Raw genomic sequence first — 24829 nt, 5'->3', positions numbered from 1 at the left:
ATTGTCATTCCACTACATGTGTGGACATACAGTGGGACGAAATGTCGTGTCTCGCAGGACCACGGTGCTGTGTAAATAAGCATAAATATAAACATACAACACTAGACATAAGAACAGCTTTTAGACCTACATAGCTAATTTACTAAATCGGTAATCTAAAATTAGGGCAAATATACATATACTATAAACAGTTAACTATACATACACATAATCTAAGACAGACTATACAAGTACAAGTACTACCAGCTGTATAAATGGGTAAATAATTGTAACGTTGTGATAACTCTAACCTTCACATTGTAAGTCGCTTTGGAGAAAAGTGTCAGCTAAATGAATAAATGCGAGTTACCTGGTTTACAGGTAGGACTCCACTCTGCCCCCAGCGGCCAGCGCGTGTATTGCGCTGTCATCGCGCAGTAAGTCAACAGCAGAGATTAATGAGACGCGAGAACGCAATAAACACACCCATCGCCATAATTAAACAAGAACAAATACTATAAAACTATGTTCAAAAGCGCGATCTGGAGTGGCAATATAATCTTAAAGCACTGTTTGAACAAAGTGCATCTTATCTGGATGGAAGACATTTCAGTGTAAATACTAGCACAGCTTCACCGCCACAGACCAGACCAAGTGCAACGCTACATATAAAAGTTTCTTATAATTTACCAATTAATTAATACAGCAGGTTGAGCTCACTGGATCCGTTCAGGGGTAAAACGGTGCCAATTTACAACACCAGAACCGGGATTCGAACCACAAACCGCCAGAATGTGACATTATCTGCTGACTTTAATTCCACTGATTATGTTCAGTGAAAATATCGCAGATGTGGAAAGATTTTAAAGGGGTTAAATATTTCTCATTTGTTCGAAAACGAAGTACTACATTTATTATGTGACGTGCTCTACGTTCCGGCTACGGCCACGTTAAAGGGGGCGGGTCTTTCGCGCGGAGCGCTCTGACGTTAGCCAATGAGAACAGAGTATTGGTAACGTGATTTGCATCCAATGCGTGAGGCGCAAGTGCAAGTGAGGGTGACTAAGAGCATGTGAAGCTCATAGCGCGTCACGCGCTGCCCGAGGTGGAAGTTTTTCACCGTTTCATATCACGAATAGAACGTTTCGTAACGTTTTACCTTGAATGCTTTAAAATATAATGATAACGGAGCAGACAGATTTGTAGCAATGAAAACGCGGTGAGATTTTGAGCGATTTTTCACACCGATTGACGATTGATTCCTACTGTGTTGATCTGCTGTTTGATCTGCTGTCGGATCACTTCAGTGTATCTGATCATGTAAATAAGCGGATCTGGGAGGGACAGGGTAGTTCCTCATACACACACAAATTGCAATTTACCAGCAAAATCAGAATCAGAATCAGAACGAGCTTTATTGCCAAGTATGTTCGCACATACAAGGAATTTGTCTTGGTGACAGGAACTACCACAGCACAGACAGAATGACAGTGACAAGACACAGATGAGAAGATAGAGTATCAGTATGTGAGCAAGGGATAAAAAATATTTAAAAAATATAAAGTACCCAATATACAAAAATAGTACAAAAATAGTCGCTAAATACAAATGCAAGGGAGTGTAAGAGAAATGTGATAAAGTTATAAATATAAATAGACTTAAATAAATAAATAAATATATATAAATAAATATATAATAATATAATAATAATAATAATAATAATAATATAATATAATAATAATAATAATATAATATATAATTAATAAATAAATAAATAAATAAATAAATAAATAAATAAAAAACAAAAAGACTTGTTCCCCAAATTGTATCAGTGGCAACTGTCACGTGTTCGGCCGGGGGTCCGGGATGTGTCCAGAAAAACCATTTGGTGGCCTTCATTGATCGGAATGTCGTTGGTCCAGTTTCATCTGTGTGTCCTTAACCACTACAGATAGTCATCATGCACGTGCTGCCACTGCCGGAAGGGGAGGTATTTCATGAATTCGTGTCATCCAGTTACATATCAGCAAAGTTTCACACACATGTCTGACTCACTAGTCTAGAGCAGGTAAGCGGTGCTGAAGGTGTCTGAGAATTTAGAGTCACCGGCCGACCCGAAATACGCGTCTTTGGACTGTGTGAGGAAACCAGAGCACCCGAAAGAGTAACGGTGAGAGAAGCCAAATATATAGGTCACTTCACTTCGGCGGTGACCTAGTTCACCGGGGAGGCCGCCAGGAGACAGAGTGGAGAAAAGGTAGGTAGGTAGGTAGGTAGGTGGGCGGCGGGGGGGAGGCGAAGGAAGGTGCGCGGAGAGCAGAGCGGATCGCGGCTTTTTCCACTACAGTATAATAAAAGTACCGCCAACACTCGCGCAGTGTAAACGGTGCGTGCGACAGGTGTCCCCACTGAGACAAGCCGGAACAGTACAATAATAAAGTACAGTACTCTCCGGGGGCGCTTTGGGGCGGCTCCGCTCGTGACGTCACGCTAATCCTCGCAGCGGGGGAGCTTGTGCTGACATGACGGGCTTCGGGACGGGGCACGCACCGAGCGCGCGCAGTCCGGGCACCGCTTCGTAACGCGACGGCGACGGGGGACTCGTCGGGAGAGATCTGCGAGCGCAGCACGTGACTGCCGGAGCCCCCGAGCAGGTGAGTCGGAGCGCGAGCGCGGACCCTGGACCGTGGACCGTCGTCTTCGCGAACTCGCAGGAAACAGAGTGAACACACGTGTCCCGACCCGACCCGACCCGACCCGACGGGTGCTGGTCGCCGGTTCTACATGGTAAAAATAGCGCGTGAAGGTTTCCAAAACAGAGGGATCCGCGCTTCCTCTGCGCCGCATGATTTATCTCCTTTTTCACCTGCTACTTGTCATTTGACACTGGGAAAACATGATGGAAAATGTAACAATGTAAATACTGTGCTGTTTGCACGGTAATAACTCGGCGAAGAGACTCGGAGTCGGACACTAAACACTGTCATGATCATGTCCACAAACTCCACTTTTTGGGCGGTCACGTTTTTCCAAATGTCGCACGTGATGTGAAGTAATCACTCCCGACGCTTTTTCAGTTGAAGGAAATGGTGCAGGTAAATATGTAGTAATAGCTGTAAAGGGGGGGGAGGGGTCACAGTGTCCTCCCACCATGACTGTGTGACTCTCTAGTCACTTTTTGGGTCCCCAGTATCTGAATGGAGCCCGGGTTTGATGACGTCCACCTGAGTCCCTTCTGCGCACCAATCTACTGATTTTACCAGTGTGTTACCTGGTGAACATCATGAGCTCGTTGATCTTACTGCCAGGACGGTTCTCTGTAGTGAATCCTCCTGTTGTCGTGTGCTGCTACTGACCTTTCATTGCCCCACTGCTACTGACCCCTCATTGCTACTGACCCCTCATTGCCCCACTGCTGCTACTGACCCCTCATTGCCCCTGCTGCTACTGTCCCCTCACTGCCCCACTGCCACAGACCCCTCATTGCCCCACTGCTGCCACTGACCCCTCATTAGACCCCTCATTGCCCCACTGCTGCCACTGACCCCTCATTGCCCCACTGCTGCTACTGACCCCTCATTGCCCCGCTGCTACAGACCTCTCATTGCCCCACTGCTGCCACTGACCCCTCATTGCCCCACTGCTGCCACTGACCCCTCATTGCCCCACTGCTGCTACTGACCCCTCATTGCCCCACTGCTGCCACTGACCCCTCATTGCCCCACTGCCACTGACCTCTCATTGCCCCACTGCCACTGACCCCTCATTGCCCCACTGCTGCTACTGACCCCTCATTGCCCCACTGCCACAGACCCCTCATTGCTCCACTGCTGCTACTGACCCCTCATTGCCCCACTGCCACTGACCTCTCATTGCCCCACTGCCACTGACCCCTCATTGCCCCACTGCTGCCACAGACCCCTCATTGCCCCACTGCTACTGACCCCTCATTGCCCCACTGCCACTGACCACTCATTGCCCCACTGCCACTGACCTCACAGTATTGTACTGCCTTTTTTGCGCACTACTGTGTACACAATTGTACACTTGTCTAATACTTATATGCAATTTTATACTGTGTAAATGTATTAATTCCACTGATATTACGGTGTCTGTCAGTACTGTGCTGTGTGTGTCCTGCTGTAGCATCATTCTGTTTCCTTCAGAAGCAAAGTTGCTCTCTGCCTGACTGAGTGAATGAATGAAAGTACGAATAAACTAATGACTGGAAACTACTAATCCCCTAAAGCACGAGCGCGCGCACACACACGCACACACACACACACACACACACGCACACACACACACACACACACACACACACACTACACTCCCTGTGCAGTAACAGGGACAAAATGGAGACAGAACCTGGTCAAAGACCAGAAAGACCAAAAATCACCCTGTAAAACAAACAACCATATTTAAGCTGCTTATTAATTTATACCTTTTTATACAGGTGGGTAATTTTTGCCAGAGGAAGGGCCAACACCCTGCTGAAGGGTAATACATCAGGAAACAGGACTGAGCTCTGCGATCTGTAGATATGATTAGAGAAATAATAAATGTACACTGTTACATGGGGTTACAGACACGGTACCTTACCTTACTTTGGCTCAGTGATGATTACCTCTCATATACCTTATCAGCACCATGTTTTATTACTGCTGCAAACAGTCCAATGTGATCATTCAGGCAATACTAATGTGGCCCCGCATCATCGGGGGGTTCATCACACACACCGTGTGTGTGTGTGTGTGTGTGTGTGTGTGTGTGGTGACAGTACAGTACCAGTCACACGTGCTGCTTCTCCACCTGTTTTCTGCTCATAATTTTAGTAAAAAAAGCAAAAAAAAGATTTAAAATTTTCCATTTTCTGGACCCCCAGTGAAACCCACATTTTTCTTTTATTTTTACGCACATGTCAATGTGCCGAATCTCTGCGCTTTTCACTCTTTATCACTCGCCGCTCCTCTTGCCATATCATTATGATTCAGTGGTTTTGCTCCGAAAGGTCGTAAACCTCAAATTACCTCCCGCGACCCCTGTCCCACACTTTCGTCTCTGTTTCCGCTCTTATCTCCCGCCAGTAAGGCCCTCGTAGCCACCCCCCGCCCCCCCCTTATCTTCCCCAGTCCTCAGTAAACATGACTGTGTGTGTGTGTGTGTGTGTGTGTGTGTGTGTGTGTGTGTGTGTGTGTGTGTGTGTGTGTGTGTTCAGGCTGATGAGGCTGATCAAACCGCTGTGTTTATCACACATGTTTACTCAGCTGTGGATGAAAGAGACTTTAGTGGTTCACAGAGACACATTATTTTAATGCCCCCCTAATGTGTGCAGGAAAACCCATGTGAACAGTAAATACAGTAAATATTACAGTACACAGTAATTATAATAGTAAATATTACCACACCCAGGAATTATAATAGTAAGTATTACAGTATACAGTAATTACAGTGCTGCTGGAAAGTATAGTAACCTGTTGTGTCCCATAGTTTTACCACAAAATGGTTGCTTAATGAGTATTAGTGTTTCTCATGTGACATAATAGGTGTGTAACGACCAATTCTATATGTTACTTTAGAGGAAACGGTGTATGTAGTAGAAACACACAACAAGTAGTGTAAAGGTGTAAAAATAAGTAAAGTGTTACTGGTTATTCCGAGTAGGTGAGTAGCGCTGGGTGTAAATCGTAGTCATTTATTCATTTGGTATGATTATTTTATTGTTTTATATGAGAATAATGGCCATCCTCACACATTCTTCCAAGCAGCACTGTATTATAGTAGTTATTACAATGTGCAGTAATTATAATGGTAATTATTACAGTACACTGAGTTTACAGTGGTACCAAATAGTAATTTTCTGGTGTAACAGTGGAGACACATTAATCCTGTGTGGCTCATTGCTCTTGTTCACTCTTTTCATTTCCATGTATATATTTATCAGACACTTTTCTCCAAAGCGACTTCCAGTGAACTCTACATAGTGTTATGAGCCCACACACCTTATTCACTGCGGTGACTTACACTGCTAGATACACTACTTACACTGGGTCACTCATCCATACATCAGTGGAACACACACACACACACACACACACACACACACACACACACACACACACACACACACACACACACAATGGGGGAACCTGAACAGGATGTCTTTGGAGTGTGGGAGGAAACCAGAGCACCCCAAGAACACGCAAACTCCACACAGACCGAGCAGGGATCGAACCCACATTCTCCCACGCCACCCAGACAGCGTGAAACAGCAGTGCTACTCGCTGTACCACCGTGCCCCCTCCACTCGCCTCTAGTCTCTTATCGCAGTTTATAACGAGAGCATTTCTTCTTAACCTGCGAGTGTAACTCATCCACAAGAGGCCTGACGGCAGGACTGCGAACCGCTTCACGTGATGTCCGAGTGGAAAAACACAGAACGATCTTGGAGAGAGATGGGTACCGCGGTAAAGCGGGTACGGGGCCGTGAGCTCTCGCGCTCCAGGTCCAACTGGCTCGGTCCGCTGCTTCTTGGTCGCGAGGAGTTGCGCTCCGGAGGGCAGCGTGTCGCGTCGCAGCCCCTCGCCTGTTCGCCCTCACGCCTCCATCTAGTGCTGGAGGAGGGGACTGTGTGCCGATTCCCGGGGCCCGTCCCCCTGTCCCCCCCGTCCCCTGTCTCCAGGGGCTTGTGGGGGCTCCCTGGCACCACTGCAACCCCCCCCACAGTGAGGCATAATTGACTAAATATTTGGCAAGCTCGCATGTGCTGGAGTGTGCAGACGTGCTCTTTCTCAAAGGTGGCCCCCCAGAGCGAGGATTTGCAGCTTAGTGGCCCCTGAACCCCCACCCCCACCCCCAAGCTCGGATTCCCACAGTGGGCACACTTGGCCCGCGTGGTGTTTCCGCGGGTCGGCAGAAAATTTACCCTTAATTCCCCCCCCCCCCCGCAAAGGCTGAGGTTTTACGTTGTTATCCTACAGCTGTACAATGTAGAATACCGTAGTAATACCGTAATCCTCTTAAAGCTGTACTGTATGGAATAATACAGTAATACAGTAAGAATACCGCAATAATCCTGTTTCACGTGTATGATATAGAATAATACAATAATAATAACACAATAATACGATAATCCTGCGTGATATAGAATAACCCAGTGATACAGTAAGAGTGTGAAATATGGAATAATAGAGTGAGAGAACTGAATAAGTAACCTTTGCGAAAGTTCACTTCAGTTCAGCTGGGGCTGGATGAGGTTTCACGGCGAAACCAAATGAAATCCAAGTGCACAACCGTGTGTGTGTGTGTGTGTGTGTGTGTGTGTGTGCGCGCGCTTGCAGTTTTGGAAACCAAGTTAGTCTTACTTCTTTGGGATAAGAAATGTTTCGAGACGGCCATCGAACCGCATTTCTCGTTCCGTACTTTCCCCCTCTGTGTTCATTCGCCCGAGTGTGAATTTACCACGTTTACCGGAGTACGGGGATCGAGCTCCTCTTCGGAGACGTGCCGCTCGTTGATCCGCTGCGAAATGAGGAAACGTTTCGGATCCGCGAGGGGACTTTGTACAATGAGCTCGTGCAGCGTGTCGGGCTCTCGCTTGGGTTGTCGCCGCGGCGAAGTTCGGCCTTTCCGGTCGCCGGGAGGGAAAGGTCACCTGGGGTGAGTCGGAGGCCCGAGAACTCGTTCCTGGAGCATTTCCGGACACGACGGGACGCGAGCGGCAACGGCGGCTGGTACGTTTGTCGCTCACGTCGGCTGTGCCCCCCAGAACCGAGCCGAGCCGAGCCGAGCCGCGATGGGCGTGGGGAAGAACGTCGCCAACGCGGCGCCGGAGGGATCCCTCTGTGATGGAGAGACGAGGCGCGGCGAGGACTCGTACCCCCTTTCGGTGAGTCTCCTCTCGCGGTCCTCCTCGCGTCGGCGTCCGAACTTGCCCTTTAACACCCTGCCGCGCTGCCGGGCCGCTTACACCCGTTTACCCGGATTTACCCCCATTTGCCCGCGTACACGAACACAGCGGGCTCACTTTGTACCGGGTCGGTGTCTCGCTCTGGGTTCTGCGGCAGGGGGCGGCATTCGAACCGGCGACCTTGGTGTCTGAAGCAGCCCCCAGCAGTACACTACTACCTGCCGCCCCGCTTAGTGTGCGTGCGTCCGTGCGTGTGCGTGTGTTTTCCAGCACCGAAAGAGTAAAGTGACGACTAAACGTATCAAATCCTTAGTTCAGTTAAGCTCGTAATTGCTGGTGTCGAACCAGCCCTGAAACTGGGTGTGTGTCTGGCTGTGAGAATTTTCCCACCTCCCGTGCAGCTGTGTGCAGGATGCAGGTGCTATACATTGCACCCCCCCCCCCCCCCCCAACCTCTGCCCCCCCAAGCCCTGGGGGGTAGTTCTGCGTTCTGCACATGGAAGCCTGGGGCGTTTACACTGAAAGCAGCCACAGCATATTGTCCATCCCCCACCCCCCCCACAGCCCCTACACCCCCCACCCCCCCTTCCTCCCACTCACACCCAGTTTCAGTGAACATTGCTGTCCTGTGTCACAATGCGAGCTGGGGCTCATAGCTCATGGGTTATAATAAAGGGGGGGGGGGGGCTGAAGCTGGGATTAGAGCCTCGCTGCCGTTCAGCATGATACCCCCCCCGAGTCTGACTCTGACTCTGACTCATCGCACCTCGACCCATCGGGTGTCTCCCGGGAGTCAGCTGGCGCCAGCCCTTGCGTCACTTTTATGGCGATCTTTCACCCGCTCGCCTCGTAACCGTGGCAACGCATCCTCGCTCTCGTCACCGACCGTTCGCCGCGAGATGAGCGGGCGAAGTTCCGCCGAAATACCGACGCTGCGAGTTCCTGGGGTTTCTCAGGGCGACGCCTCCACCTCTTGAGCCGCAGACAGAAAAGAGGAGATGTTATAAGAGTTGACAGCCCTGTTGTTTCTGGGCCTGGCGATGTCGTCGTCGTCGTCGTCCCCCCCCCCGCCCGTCAACCCACCTAGCCCATTGCCGCTTACTTCCACGGGGCCGTTCCCTATTCCACCCTCCGCTCTCTTTCTTTCGACCAGGGCCATTGATGTGCCGCCTCCAAAGGACGCCAGGTCCCTCGCGTCCTTACTTGTGTCCTTACTTGTCCCCTTTGTCCTACTGGACCGTCTGGAGTGGGAGTGGGAGCGGTCCGTTTTTAAACCTGTATCTCTTCCTTGTTTACTTCCTCCTTTCCAGTCTGTTTTCCTGCTTCTTTGTGTCCACAGTGACCTGGACGACTGCTCGTATTTGTCTTTATCTCACTGTGTGTGTGTGTGTGTGTGTCCACTTCTGTTTGTGCATGTCCTTCTGTCTCCCTAAGCCTGCATTCTCACGTGTGTGTGTGTGTGTGTGTGCGTGTGTGGAAACGACACGGCGACGACACACATCCTCCCGCCCCGTCCCACACAGGTGCTCGCGAGCAGGGCGGTCCCGTCCAGAGTGGACCGGGACTCCGAGGACGCCGAGCTCATGGCCACGTACCCCGGGGGGAGCGCCGCCGAGGACGAGGTGAGGACACGGAGGCTACGCTCGCCCTGCCTGTCCCCAACGTTTGTCTTCCTCGTATTCCCGGACGGGACGGGACAGGACGGGACAGGACGGGACATCTCCTCCCCGCCGGTACTCATCTTTTACCACGGTGTGCTGCCGGACTCGCTTGCGGTGCCCCGGTGCTCTACGCTGGTACATCTGAGCGTGACGAGGTCGCCGAGCCTCGACCCCATCGCCTCAACGGACACCACGTTTAAGGACATTTAGAATAAAGGATCGCGTAAGAAGAGAATCTGCGCACGTCCGAACCTTTCGTATCCGTTTCCGCTTCCCACCTGAAACGGGCCTCGATGAAATATTACCCACCTCGCCAGGGTAAATTTACTTTGAAAAAACCCCGAATTCTCGTAACGCAGAGGCGCGGTTACCGTGCGTTTCGGCGGTAGACGTGTTCGTGAGTTTCCGAGGTGTCCGTTTCGGGTAAAATATCACCAGATTCCCTGAAAAGACACACGTTGGTGTTTCAAAGGAGTAAACGCGGTACGGAAACGGTACGTAACGGTGTACTTTGCTTCTCCGTAGCGCTGTGTGTCGCCGCACTCGCTCGGCTCTGCCGTAAATATTACATACTGTACATCAAAGTGGGCTTCGGTGTGTGTGTGTGTGTTACTGTTACTCGCCTACAGTAACCTTGTTCTTATGCAAGAATTAATGAAAATACTAAACAAGCTTATGAAATACATTGTAATTACTGGGAAAAAAAAGAAACTAGTCACCAATATATGCTGAATACTGGATACTGAATAATGGATGCTGAATACGGGATGCTAGATAGTGAATACTGGATAGTGGATACTGCGTAGTGAATACTGGATACTGAATACTGTATAGTGAATACTAGATAGTGAATACTGAATAATGGATGCTGGGTACTGAATACTGGATGGTGAATACTGAATACTGGAGGGTGAATACTGAATACTGGATAGTGGATACTGCATAGTGAATACTGGATAGTGAATACTGCAGAGTGAATACTAGATAGTGAATACTGAATAATGGATGCTGGGTACTGAATACTGGATAGTGGATACTGCATAGTGAATACTGGATAGTGAATACTGCAGAGTGAATACTAGATAGTGAATACTGAATACTAGATAGTGAATACTGGATACTGAATACTGCATAGTGAATACTGGATACTGAATACTGGATACTAGATAGTGAATACTGGATACTGAATACTGCATAGTGAATACTGGATACTGAATACTCGATAGTGAATACTGGATACTGGTTCTGAATACTGAATAAATATTGGCACAAAGGCCCCACTGTCTATGAAGACGCGGAGGGAGGAACGATCGGTGTCCACTTTGGGAAGAAAGAGATTATTTTAAATATTGTAACATTTAAACCGGAGAAGAAACAACAGCTTTAGGGAGGATGGAGAGTCGACAGTTTAAACGATGAGCTTCGGTTGAGCTCTACGCTCGTGATATTCTCTACTATAGTACAGGAGGGTAAAACAGCAGGGTTTTTACAAAGGTGTTTCCTGTGTATAGAATGTAGCCAAAAAAAATATATCAATTAAATAAATAAATAAATAAATAAATAGCTTTGGACCCAAAGATCACAGGTTCAAGTCCCCCTTCCAGCTCTAGGGCCCTTGAGTGAGATACTTACCTTGATTTGCTCTGGTAAATAAAAAATTACCCTGCTGTGTAAATAAGAGGGATGTTTTGCTAATTCACTCTTTCTGGAATGAAGCCAACAAGTGTGATTTTCATTTTCAAGGTTTCGACGTCACTTTCCTTCGCTGCTGGACTTTCAAGGCCGGTCATGGTCACACTGTCCCCGCCCCCGCACTTTTACTCTAGTACAGTGTGTGAGTCACTGGGTGCTTTTCTGCAGCTTTTCTGTCTCTGTATGAATCTCTGCAAACGAGTCTTCTGATCAGCAGGGGGCGGGGAGGAGTTTTCTTAACATTATCTAGTTAAACACAGTTCAGCTCCATGAGTCCAAGTGTCATGAGGGGCAGAATAACGGTGTGTGTGTGTGTGTGTGTGTGTGTGTGTGTGTGTGTGTGTGTGTGTGTGTGTGTGTGTGTCCGCATCTCCACAGGGCTCACTGTCGGAGACACTGGACAGCAGTGACAATGCGCAGGCGCAGCGGCTGGACATGATCTATACGATTGAGGACACCCCTCCCTGGTATCTCTGTGTGTTCCTGGGCCTTCAGGTGAGCGCAGACACACACACACACACACACACACACACACACACACTATACGTTAGTGAAAGAACAGTTATGTGTACACCATCCCTCACCATCCCATCCCATCCCACCCCACAGCACTACCTGACCTGCTTCAGCGGCACCATCGCCGTGCCCTTCCTGCTCACCGAGGCCATGTGCGTGGGCTACGACCAGTGGGCCACCAGCCAGCTCATCGGCACCATCTTCTTCTGCGTGGGCATCACGACCCTGCTGCAGACCACGCTGGGCTGCCGGTACGAGCGCCAGGGGGCATTGCCCCCCCCCCCCCCCCGCACCCCTTGGGAGAGTCGAGCGCCTTCGGCACCTTTATCATTTATCACCGTTACGTTTATTCCTGTATCTGACTCCTTCATCCGTAGTGACTTACTGTGATTTACCCTTTTATAGAGCTGGGTAATTTTTACCGGCGCCAGTTAGGGTAAGTACCTTGTTCAAGGGCGCTGCAGCAGGAGGTGGGATTTGACCCGGCAACCTTCGGACACGGAGGGCCGCTCCAAGCGCCGCGCCGCCTGCTGGCCGCTAGGGGCGAGAGCATCCAGGGGGGTTGTGGGGAAAGGCTGCTGTGTCACGAAATGCCCTTTCGCCTGTTTGCTGTGAGTGCTGCAGCTGGGAGGGAGAGCAACGTTTGCGCACGCGCGCGCACACACACGCACACACACACGCACACGCACACACGCTCAGCTCTCCTTTCGAGATGAATGGGACACGGTGACGTTCAGCGAAACACCTTCTCCCGGGCCATCGCGGCTCTTTCTTCCCCAGCCTTGCGCTCACCGCTCCGATCCCGCTGCGGGTGCGACGCGCGCGAGCCGCACGGTCCCTTCCCCTTGTCCCCCGTCGGACTCTTCGGACGACCTCGTACGGCTTCACGGTTCTGAGGCCTTCGTTGCTTTTCCCAGCAGTGAAGAGAACCGGAATTTGACTTTGCAACTTTAATTTGAGGAAGTCACACTGTGTTTGTGGAGAAGCGGCCCAGACACACACACCCCGCGCCCTTCCCCAAAATCAGTTTCGCGCTCGCTTCCCGCTGTTTTGTTGTCGTCGTCGCTGTTGCTAAGATACCGCATGACTGTGAATTCGGGGACGGTCAGGTGAGCGGTTTCTCTTGCCTTTTCACCATCACTTGTAGATGTTTGGTGGCTCTTCTAGATCAAGAGGAGTTGGCTGAGATAGTTGAGGCACCGGATCCAATGCCCACCCCCACCCCCACCCCCCCAGCGGTGCACCATGGGGCATATACTGCCTGTTTGCACTGCAACAAAGTACACTCTGTCACTGGGACCGACTTGGAAACTGTTTTAGACTTAAAGTGAACTTTGGGGGGCTGCAGAAAGCATCTGGAGAAAAGGAACTTTCCGGAATTGAAACTCATGACATCTTACTAAGACCGCAAGTGCTCCAAGAACTCGGCCGCCTCGTAGTATCATCTTCATGCTCTATTAAAGGGAAAAAAAAACATCGAAGGGGTTTGAACAGGACGAGCAGAACAGAGAACAAGAAACTTTTCTTTGTCAGTGTAGTTTTACCCACGTTTTACCATGTTTTATATCGGCTACTACAGACATTCTTTTGCTTTTAATGCAACATAAGAGGAACTATTCCCGATACCTGACGCCTGTGTAGAATTGAGTCCAGGAGGTACCACCGAAATGGGCCAGACTGCAAAGGCAGTGGGGTTACAACTCAAACAGATGTTGGGAAACTGCTGGAAGGAGCTGCTGACAGTTTTGGTGGTTGTTGCGGCTTCAGCTTCTGTGTGTGTGTGTGTGTGTGTGTGTGTATGTGTGTGTGTGTGTATGTGTGTGTGTGTGTGTGTGTGTATGTGTGTGTGTGTGTGTGTGTGTGTGTGTGTGTGTGTGTATGTGTGTGTGTGTGTATGTGTGTGTGTATGTGTGTGTGTATGTGTGTGTGTGTGTGTGTGTATGTGTGTGTGTGTGTGTGTGTGTGTGTGTGAGGGTTAGGGTTAGGGTTAGGGTTAGTGTGCTTTCAGTTTTGTGATGACTGATGCTGACACCTGGTGGTCAAATGACAGCATTACATCAAATGAGAAAAAAATTACAATTATTTAAAAGATTATATTATCAAAAATATTATTGCATTTATGTGACGCTTTCCTCCAAAGCAACTTCTCATTTTTTACACATTATTCCTGCATCATCCGACCTGTGCAACTGGACACAGAGAGAAAAACACTGCTTAAGTACAAGACACACAAATAGCACAGCAGATGTAATATATTACTACATCTACCTGATGCTCTTTTTCCCCCAGAGTGACTTAGTTATTTACCCATTTATACAGCTGGGTAATTTTACTGGAGCAGTTTAGGGTCAGTACCTTGCTCAAGGGTACTACAGCTGGAGGTGAGACTGAAACCTGCAACCTGCGGGTCCAAAGGCAGCAGCTCAAACCTCTCTGGTACCTGCTGCCCCGTTCCTGTTATTTCTCTCATTGAAGCTGTTCATATGATCACGATGCGCATGTAGGTGGTGCGGCGACTCGGACCAGGAGGAGCTCCAGTAATTCGGGAGATGAGCATCGTCGTCGCTCTCATCACGTCCCTCTGTCTCTGTCCGCCAGCCTTCCGCTCTTCCAGGCCAGCGCCTTCGCCTTCCTCGCCCCCGCGCGTGCCATCCTGTCCCTGGACAAGTGGAAGTGCAACAGCACAGGTGGGTCACGCGAGCGGGCGCTTCGCGGCCACGCGCGCCCTTTGCGGAGAAAGCCGGGACGAGACGCGCGCGCTCCTCGCTCAAGGGTCGCGGGTTCGAATCTTCGGTTGTGCCACCGAGGGCTGCTTCGTTACCTGAGCTCGTCGCTCCGGCGCTAATCCGGATGTGTTCCGAAAAGTGACGGCCATCGGTTTTTACCAAGCGTCCAAAAATATTGGGAAGGTTTTGTAAATTTCTTACGGGGAAAACCTGCTTTGTCAAATACAGCAATCCCTTGCCTTTGAAATGATTCCTATAAATCTGACGTTTCGGATACCGAAAGCCTATTTCTCATTATTACGAATGGGAAGGAATAATGATGCTTTCGGAGGCCGCCGAAAACCCCAAAGCAATTTCCCCAAATATGACTAAAACACCGTAAAACTCCAATAGAACTGCCGACCAATGGCTTCAGCACGATATAAAACGCTTCGTGTGAAACGCTGAACGAGCTCATGAAGGTTTATAGGCAGTACGTTTCGTAAGTTTACCGTGTTTTCGTTATGTTCAGTATCAAAGTCAAGTCAAAGTGGCTTTATTGTCATTTCAAGCATATACAGCAGGTACAGTGAAATGAAAGAACGTTCCTCCAGGACCAGGGTGCTACACAGAAACAATATATTATAATATGTTACATTACAGGGGGTGCGGTGGCGCAGTGGGTTGGACCACAGTCCTGCTCTCCGGTGGGTCTGGGGTTCGAGTCCCGCTTGGGGTGCCTTGCGATGGACTGGCGTCCCGTCCTGGGTGTGTCCCCTCCTGCCTTATGCCCTGTGTTACCGGGTAGGCTCCGGTTCCCTGTGTATGGGACAAGTGGTTCTGAAAGTGTGTGTGTTACATTACAGCAGTATATTATAATATACACAATGTTACAATATAATAATAAATGCTGTAAAATGTACACATATTTGCAAAGGGAGTGGAATGGTGTTCAGTTGAGTCCAGGTGTGTGTGTGTGTGTGTGTGTGTGTGTGGGGGGGGGGGGTTGATGTCAGTCCAGTCCCTGGGTATCGGGGAGTCCGATGGCCTGGGGGAAGAAACTGTTACACAGTCTGGTCGTGAGGGTCCGAACGCTCCCGAATATAGCAACGAACATCCAGTAATGAAATTTATGTCAAAAAAACGAGTGTGGACAACAATTTTGTTTATTTACAAATAAAAAATAAGACAATTTACTACAATGAACTGTCTCTGTGCCTCTGGTGGAGGAGGGAGGAGGCTTGGCAGTCGTTCTTGCGCTGAAACTGCACCAACCTGTCGAAACAAAGTGAACGTGAGACGGGAAGCCAACAGGAAGCAACAGATGGTACAATAGTGGCGACTATTAATAATATTATTATTATTATTATTATTATTATTATTAATTAATTTTATTATTGTTATTATTATTATTATTATTAATTTTACAGTTCTAGGGGCAGCTGTAGAACTTCTGCTTTTGGACCCAAGGGTTGGAGATTTTAGTCTCACCTACCGCTGTAGTACTCTTGAGCAAGGTACTTACCCTGAATTGCTCCAGTAAAAATTACCCTGCTGTAAGAATGGGTAAATAGTTATAAATACCTTAATGCTGTCTGTTGCTTTGGAAAACAGCGTCTAATAAATATAATAAAATATAATAACTGGTGTCATTCTCTCTCTTTCTCCATGTCTCCCCCCCCCAGATGTTCCAGTGATGAACGGCACGTCACCGATGCACACCGAGCACATCTGGCACCCGCGGATCAGAGAGGTACCGCGGTGCCGCTTGGCGATCCTTAGCCCCGCCTGCCGGTCGGCTCGCTCCTCCACACGCTCCTCCACACGCTGCTCCACACGCTGCTCCACACGCACGTTGTCGTGCAAATCTTTGCGCGGCTGTTTCCGTAAGAAGGCAGGATGTGTGTTTTTTTTACAGCGTCCGGGGCCCCTCGCGGCCAGTAGGATTCTAAGGGTCCGACAGCGTGACCGTCTCAACATCCCGCCTCCTCGTAGGTGCAGGGGGCCATCATTGTGGCGTCGCTCATCGAGGTGTGCGTCGGCGCCCTCGGGCTCCCGGGGTTCCTGCTCAAGTACATCGGGCCCCTGACCATCACCCCCACCGTGGCCCTCATCGGCCTCTCTGGATTCCAGGCCGCCGGGGAAAGGGCGGGCAAGCACTGGGGCATCGCCATGCTGTGAGTGCAGAGGCTTCGCACACGCGCCGTGAGAGCACCGGGGTGTCCCGCTGGCGCGGTGCGCCGAACACGCGCGCACATACGCGCACACACACACACGCGCACGCACACACGCTCAGTTCCGGTGCGCGACGGTGACTCCTCCGTGCCGCCTTTTCCCCAGGACCATCTTCCTGGTGCTGCTCTTCTCCCAGTACGCCCGCAACGTGCAGCTGCCCCTGCCCGTCTACAAGGCCAAGAAGGGCTGGAGCTCCTACCGCCTGCAGCTCTTCAAGATGTTCCCGGTGAGTGCGGCCGGGGGCCGTGGGGCCGGCGGCGCCGCGGTACCGCGGGGACGGACGTCCGGCTCTCCCTCGGCTTAAGGTCGTCTCGCTCCGTCGTCTCCCCTTCTCTCTCAGATCATCATGGCCATCCTGGCGTCCTGGCTGCTGTGCTTCATCTTCACCGTGACGGACGTATTCCCTCCGCGCAAGAACGAGTACGGCTTCTACGCCAGGACCGACGCACGGCAGGGCGTCCTGGCTGTGGCCCCCTGGTTCAAGGTTCCCTACCCCTGTGAGTTTCCCTGCTGTTGCTCCTGAGCGGGATTCAGTGTAGCGATTAGAGCTGCTGCCTTTGGATCCAGAGGTCACAGGTTTGAATCCCACCCTCCGATACCTTTGAGCAAGCTACTTACCCTAAATTGCTCCAGTAAAGTTACCCAGCTGTGTAAATGGGTGAATAATTGTAAGTCACTTTGGGGGAAAAGTGTCAACTAGATCTAATATCAGAGCCCACACCTTGGGCACGGTCCACAAACGTGTCGCATAGAGCTGTCATGAACGTACAGGTCCAGAACCCCTTGCCTGAAAGCGCTGGGGCCAGAGGTGTTCTCGACTGTGGAAAAGTAATACGGTACATCCACCCCCAGGGGGGTCCGGGGCAGCAGCCTGCAATCAAACACTCCGATATTAACATGTATGAATATTCACATTTAGCGGGATAAATAAAGACCATAAATCGTATTAGAGGTATTTATGCAGTAAAAGAAGCGGTGGGATCAGAGCGGCGTTGGACGTCTCCCGCTGAGCTTCCGGTGTCCCTTTTCCCACAGTCCAGTGGGGTCTGCCCACCGTGTCCGCTGCAGGCGTCATCGGCATGATGAGCGCCGTCATATCGAGCGTCATCGAGTCCATCGGCGACTATTACGCCTGCGCTCGGCTCTCCTGCGCCCCTCCCCCGCCGACTCACGCCATCAACCGGTAGGACATCGGTTCGCGCCGCCTTCGCGGACAGACGGGCCCGGCAAAGAGCGTTCGTTTGGAAATGAGCGCGTCGTGTGCTCTGCCCCCTGCTCCTTTCAGGGGCATCATGCTGGAGGGGCTCTCCTGCGTACTCGACGGCCTCTTCGGGACGGGCAACGGCTCCACCTCCTCTAGCCCCAACATCGGGGTGTTGGGCATCACCAAGGTAACGCACCGCAGTCCTTGTGCGCTCCTGTGATGGTTTAACTTTTTTATTATTATATATTTCATTGTATTGCACGGTAGAACAATGACAGAGTCTTCAAGTCAGTTCAGTTTATTGTTTTTATAATATTACTTATTGCCATTCAAGTGTCACACTAAAACAGCAGATTTAATACTATTAATTCACTTCACTGACAACAAAGCACTTTACGGTGTTTACTTGTGGTGGTTTATCCATTTACACAGCTGGGTCAGTTTTACTCTATCGGTTGATGGTAATTACCTTGATTAAGGGCATTACAGTAGGAGAAACTGTGAATATTAACCCTGAGGAAGCAGGGCTGGGGACAGAGTGAAGGTATGTGGGAAACCTGTGCTTTTTAAAGAAGGGATCACTGTCAAGGTCTGGATCAGAGTCTCCGTCTTGGATCACGTGTCCCCTCTTGCTGGAGATGTAAATGGTGTAAATGTGGTGTAAATAAGGGGTGATGAGGACATTGTCCCTCCTCATGGCACATGGTCTCAGTCACAGAGAGGTGCCACTGACATATAGGGCACCTGGTAGTGTAGCGGTTAGAGTTTCTGTCTTTGGAACTTAAAGGTTGTAGGTTCTAATCCCATCTCTGGCTGTAGTACCCTCGAGCAGGGTGCTTACCCTCGAATTACACTAATGCACCTTGGCAATTTACGGTAAGTATCTCTCTCTAGAGTACAACAGCTGGAGGTGGGATTGAAACCCACAACCTTTGTGTCTGTTGACAGCAGTTCTAACCACTGCGCTACCAGCTGTTTGCAAGGCTCAACATGCAGAGTGTTAATTTAATCCCCTCGCAATGGGGTGATTTTCCAGAACACACCGACTCACCCTTTTATACAGCTGGGTCGTTTTTCCGTTCCTTTCTCAGGGCCACTACGGTAGGAGTGGGGATTGAAACCCGGGTTTGTTGGTGGCAACGCGGTAGTTAAGGACATGTCGCTCGTTCGGGGATGGGCCCCTCTGGGGTCTGCACTCTTCTCTCTGAACAAGACACTTATCCTGAATTAATGGGTTCAAGTCCCGACGCCGGCGTACCCGCGCCGGAACAGCGCGAGGAGGTGGAGGACCGTGGTGCAGAGAGAAGGTTTCGGAGCCCTTTCTAACGGGCCGCTCTTCTCCAGGTGGGCAGCCGACGCGTGATCCAATACGGCGCCGTCCTCATGCTGCTGCTGGGTCTCGTGGGCAAGTTCAGCGCTCTCTTTGCCTCGCTGCCGGACCCGGTGCTGGGCGCGCTCTTCTGCACGCTTTTCGGGATGATCACCGCCGTGGGTCTCTCCAACCTGCAGTTCGTTGATCTCAACTCCTCCCGCAACCTCTTCGTCCTGGGCTTCTCCATCTTCTTCGGCCTGATGCTGCCCAGCTATCTCAAGGAGAACCCCCTCGTCACAGGTAGGGAGGCTGGAGAGCAAATCTGCGCACTCTAGTTCGTGTATAGAACGTGCCGGAAAACATGGAATTACCCTAGTAAACAGAGCAATCCCTCGATTTACAAAATGTATCCATTCCTGAAAATGGTGCGGATGCCAAAATTTTACCTGCCGAAAGCCTATTTCCCTCTACGGGCGGTCCCTGGATTACGAGCGAATTCCGTTCCCAAGTCAAATTTGTACGTAAGTCGGAAGAGTTCGGTGCGGTTCGTATCTAACGCGAGTCAGTCAAACGTTTGCCTAAGTACATAGTGTATCGTTTACCTTTCTTTGCGTAAAACGCTGTAAAGAAACACCTCCAGATACACGAAAACATCTTTAACAGAACGACGTCTTTGTCCTACCTCGGACTCATGCGCCCACAAGTGACGAACCGCTGTAGACGCGCAGCGTTTTGATGCTCGCCGCAAAGTAGCGCCGTTTGTCATTACGAACCATTGTATGTAACTGGAATTTTTAATATAATAGGCTTTATGGGGGGTGGTTCATAACCACGGGTTGTATGTAAGTCGGACGTTCGTAATCCGGGACTGTCTGTACAATCGGGACAGCACACCAATCTGTTGCAAGGTACCCCAAGCAGGGCTCGAACCGCAGACCCACCACAGAGCGCTGGTCACACCCACTGCGCCACTGCACCCCCTGAATCCTAAATCACTTTTCCCCAAATATCACTAAAACACTGTAAAACACCTACAGTATATAACTATTAACCCATGATTTCAATATGACACTTCCTGATTATAAGACACTGAATGAGGTCATTCCTGGGTATGTATGTTTTTCGTAGGCAGTGTGTTTTGGAAACTATCTGTGATTTCCCATTTTCCAGTAGACAGCAATGAGGAAATATGTTGTCATGAGCAATGTAGGGGCGATACGGTGGCACAGTGGGTAGCGCTGCTGTCTCACAGTGCCTGGGTGGTGCAGGAGGCCATGGGATCTAACCCTGCTCGGTCTATGTGGAGTTTGCATGTTCTCCCCATATCGGTGTTGGTTTTCTTTGGGTGCTCTGGTTTCCTCCCACAGTCCAAAGACATGCTGTTCAGGTTCCCCCATTGTGTGTGTGTGTGTGTGTGTGTTCCACTGATGTATGGATGAGTGAGCCAGTGTAAGTAGTGTATCTAGCAGTGTAAATCACTGTGGTGAATAAGGTGTGTGGGCTCATAACACTACATAGTGTTCGTTGGAAACTGCTTTGGAGAAAAGTGTCTGATAAATCAGTAAATATAATGAGGCAATTTACTATAGTGAACTGTTACTGCACCCAGCAAGTGAGGAGGACAATCAGTTGACTGGAAGCTTGGCAGTCATTGTTGCACTGAAGCTGCACAAATGTTGAAACAAAGTGAAGCTGAAACTACAGCTACTGTACATTACTGCTCTTCCACTTCCCTTGTGCAACTCATGACTTTCACTTTTTTTTTTTGGATGAATTTCTGCTGATACTGATTTCTGATTCCTGATTTATTGTGCTGGATATGCTGATTTTTTTTCATTCCCGAAACTGAAAACATATTAAATGTATTAAAAGCTGTTATACCGAAGTTTTTGGGTCACGGCAAGTTTGTAAATGGAGGGATTCCTGCCTGTGGCTTTTATGTTCAGTGCAAACCATCAAGCTTCAAGAGAGCAATATTTCCCATACTGTCATTTTGATAGCATAATGTATGTGTTTGTATATATTCCTATATTTGCACAGGCTGATTTTTTTTTTCAATGGGGGTGCAGTGGGTTTGGCCTGTGCCTGCTCTTTGGTGGGTCTAGGGTTCGAGTCCCGCTTGGGGTGCCTCGCGGCGGTCTGGCGTCCCCTCCCGGGTGCGTCCCCGGCGTCGTCGGGTTAGGCTCCGTTCCGCCGAGACCCTGCTTGGGACGAGCCGTTCCGGTCAGCGTGTGTGAATTTTTGAAGATACGATCATTTTGCAGTTTATTTATGTATTTTTAAATTGCATTATCTCCACTTGTGTGTTTTCTGTCATTTCCATTTCTTTTCAAGTGAGCATGACCTGTGTTTCCCTTCTGAAAAAATCGATGGCAGTAAAACACAGCTATGTTTACGGTGTGTGTCAGTGGCCAGCAAAAAAAAAGAAAAAAAAAAAACAAACGTTGCTCATGTTTATGGAATGAATCAGACAATAACGTTAAACAGCAATTTGTAGCAATTAAACGCTTTTTAGGAGACTTTAAAAGACGGATGTGAAAGTACCTGTTGAAATCACTTTTGGCATAGGTCCAAGTTAATGAAAATACCGAAAGGAAAACTCTTGCACAGTATTTTTTTTATTTGTTATAGCTGTGTTGATCATTCTTACAGCAGCTGTCCTGTAAATAAATTGAGGGATGTCTATGTTGTAATCTCTTACAGTCTCTCCCCTACTTATGACCTATGCAACTTACAGCCATCCATACATACAACCAAAAAACTGTATAAATTATAAAAAATTAAGAAAAAAAATATATATATATAAAAATTATGCTTGGTTGTATGTCCGCTAGAGCTAACGGCTGCGTGCGTATGATACGCTTTTATATTTCCGCAAAATACTTTAAAATGATGAAATAGAAAGTAAAGAATGATCAATATACTACTGTACTGCGTTTGGCGAAATCATAAAAAGACTAAGATAATAAACCATAGCGATTATTCATAAAACTGGTTAAATAAAAATGAGATAATTACGATAGAACTTTTATAACGTAAAAAATAAAAATGATGAAATATGAACTGGAGAATGTTAAATAAAAGGTCAAAACTACAGAATCGTGTAAAATGTCAATTAATAAAGCCGGTTAATAAAAAAACGAGATAATCACGACAGAAACTGAGTCGGATCAAAGAACTTTGTACAGGCGTACGAATTCCACGCGCCATGCTAACGTACGTCCGACTTACGTTCATTTCGAGATCCGAGCGGTCGGTCAGAACGGAACTCGGACGTGTGTCGGGGAGTGGCCGTATTTAAAAAGTGGCTTTCGAGTCGTGAACGAATTCAATTACGAACAGATTTCCTCTCCCGCTTGTTTCCTTCTGAAGGTCGGTGTCCGGTGTGTCTGTAACGCAGTCGGTCAGTTTTTCCTTCACAGCCTCTTCCTCTCCTCCACCCACCTCGCAGGCATCGCCGAGATCGACCAGGTTCTCAACGTGCTCCTCACAACAGCCATGTTCGTCGGGGGCTCGGTGGCCTTTGTGCTGGACAACACGATTCCTGGTGAAGTTTCACCTTGTTTTCCTCTCCTTTATTTCGTCGCCAAGGTGTCGCTTGTATCGAAAGAAATCAAAGTAAATAGATATAAATACGTGGGGACAGCTGGTAGTGCAGTGGTTAGCGCTGCACCCTTTGGATCCAAAGGTCACGTGTTTGATTCCCACCTCTACCCTTGAGCAAGGTACAAGTAAGTGTAACCTTAACGCTGTAATTTGTATTGGAAGTAAAGCATCAGCCAAATGAATGTAGTTCTTTCTCTGCCGGAACCTCCTTCTTTACCCCTGCAGGAAGCTTTTCTCTGTCCCTCATGGAGTTTTGTGCTCTTCGCTGTCCCTTCCCTCCCAGGAACCCCCGGCGAGCGAGGTATCCGCAAGTTAAAGCTCGGCTCGGGCTCCGGCGCGGCTGAGCTGGAGGGGCTGCGATCCTACGACCTGCCGTTTGGCATGGACTTCCTGCGCCGCCACCCCATTTTCCAACACTTGCCCATCAGCCCCACCTTCAGCGGCTACGCCTGGGAGGCATCGGAGGGGGGCTGCGGGAGGCGGGACTGCGGCGGGAAGGGCGGGACCGCCGGGGACCCTCATGGGGACAGTGAAGTATAGCGGGGGGATTGAGGCTCTTGCAGGATCAGCGGAACTTCGTGCTGCTTTCCTTTCCTCGGCATCCGATACCTCACTTTTCCCTCCTTTCGGATGATGTGGATGCAACAGCTCTCCATGCTGCTGCTGGTGCTGCTGACGGTCCTCACTGGAGCAGGACCGCACTCGCTCCGATCTCTCTGCTGCTTCTGCAGAGCTCCGTCTGCATCCACGTCCATTCTGTCTGTCCGTCCGTTTGTTTGTTTGTGTAAGAAATGCAGGGCTATTGCATGGGAAGCGCTCAGATGGTGGAGCAGCAGTGCCAGCGTAGCCCCTCCCTCGCCCCCCGCAGCATCACCTGCCCGGCCAGGTGTCGCTGTCAGACCACGGACAGAGAGGCGGACCCCCCGGGGGGCACGGAGACAGGCCAGTGGACGATTACACGGAAATTACACGGAAAGCCAACGTTGTTGTGATTTTCCTTTGCACTACTTTGTACCGCTGCTGGTAACCGGAGCCTCGGTTCAGTGACGGGAAGCCAAAATTCGGTCGTTTTCGGGTTACTTCCTCTGCGTCTTTTCAAGCGAAGCGTGCAGCAGAAAGAAATGCCAGTAACTGCGTATTTATTAGTTTTTAAAATGATAAAAATGTGTTTTTACTCTTGTTTTGTGCCCTGGTCCTCACAGACACCCTTACATGGATTTTTCTTCCAGCGGGGTTCTCAATTATGCTTAATTTAATAGTTTAAGAAGCAGCGGTTTATGTATTGTTTAGGGCCGTTGCCTTGGAAACGGAAGGTTCCCATTCTGAATCCCCTCTTTGAACAAAGTACTGTATTTCCTCTGAATTGCTCCGGTAAGGATACCCTGTTGTACAAATGGGGATCATCTGCGGCATCATTGGAAAACGCGGCATTGTGTGACATTGTACTTTGGACAAAGGCGTGAGATACTGAAAATATTAACTTTTTAAATATTGTTCAACTTCAACTACCGGAGTCTGGAGCCCCGCAACCCTGACCAGTACTAGCAGTTACTGAAGATGGATGGATGGACAGATGGAAGGATGGATGGACGGACGGAAGGATGGATGGACAGACAGAAGGATGGATGGACGGACAGAAGGATGGATGGACGGACAGAAGGATGGATGGACGGATGGAGGGACGAATGGACATATGGATGGACAGACAAATGGACGGATGGTTGGATGGACAGACCGACAGATTAATGGACTGATAGATGGATGGACGGCTGGACAGACAGATGGACAGACGGATGGAGGGATGGACGGCTGGATGGATCGATGGATGGATGGATGGACAGACAGATCAATGGATGGATGGACGGACGGACAGACGATGGACAAACGGATGGAGGGATGGATGGATGGAGAGATGGATGGATGGGTGGACAGATGGATGGACGGATGAATGGAGGGACGAACGGACGGATGTGGTGCAATCTGTAGAATTTGTCCAGTACTGAAAAAACA

The 24829-nt window shown here is 49.4% G+C and overlaps 1 protein-coding gene across 2 annotated transcripts; it reads left to right on the top strand.

Moving 5' to 3' along the window:
* The first annotated feature begins 1986 nt into the window (after window positions 1–1986).
* On the top strand, window positions 1987–24262 carry LOC108932943 (solute carrier family 23 member 2-like). Of its 2 annotated transcripts, none has more exons than XM_029252831.1 (15): window positions 1987–2236; window positions 7748–7867; window positions 9412–9510; window positions 11620–11736; window positions 11851–12008; window positions 14356–14444; window positions 16148–16215; window positions 16458–16639; window positions 16803–16923; window positions 17038–17194; window positions 17733–17880; window positions 17983–18088; window positions 19246–19513; window positions 22665–22760; window positions 23103–24262. In XM_029252831.1, the coding sequence occupies exons 2-15, from the start codon at window positions 7775–7777 to the stop codon at window positions 23357–23359; spliced, it is 1959 nt and encodes a 652-aa protein (XP_029108664.1). In that variant the 5' UTR covers window positions 1987–2236; window positions 7748–7774; the 3' UTR covers window positions 23360–24262. The 2 variants fall into 2 exon arrangements, with proteins under 2 accessions (XP_029108664.1, XP_029108663.1); XM_029252830.1 differs by lacking the exon at window positions 1987–2236 and adding an exon at window positions 2268–2633.
* The last annotated feature ends 567 nt before the right edge of the window (window positions 24263–24829 follow it).

Source organism: Scleropages formosus, chromosome 6 (genome assembly GCF_900964775.1).
Source record: "Scleropages formosus chromosome 6, fSclFor1.1, whole genome shotgun sequence".
Taxonomy (NCBI): Eukaryota; Metazoa; Chordata; class Actinopteri; order Osteoglossiformes; family Osteoglossidae; genus Scleropages; species Scleropages formosus.
The sequence above is the reverse complement of the archived record's forward strand: the minus strand, read 5'-3'. Positions and strand labels throughout refer to the sequence as shown.

What these genes read in the sequence shown, in the direction of transcription:
- LOC108932943 (XM_029252831.1), top strand. Translation starts at nt 7,775, where the DNA reads ATGGGCGTGGGGAAGAACGTCGCCAACGCGGCGCCGGAGGGATCCCTC. An exon ending in AGGACTCGTACCCCCTTTCG is followed by an intron (nt 7,868 to 9,411) that starts GTGAGTCTCCTC and finishes CGTCCCACACAG; the next exon opens with GTGCTCGCGAGCAGGGCGGT. An exon ending in GGAGCGCCGCCGAGGACGAG is followed by an intron (nt 9,511 to 11,619) that starts GTGAGGACACGG and finishes GCATCTCCACAG; the next exon opens with GGCTCACTGTCGGAGACACT.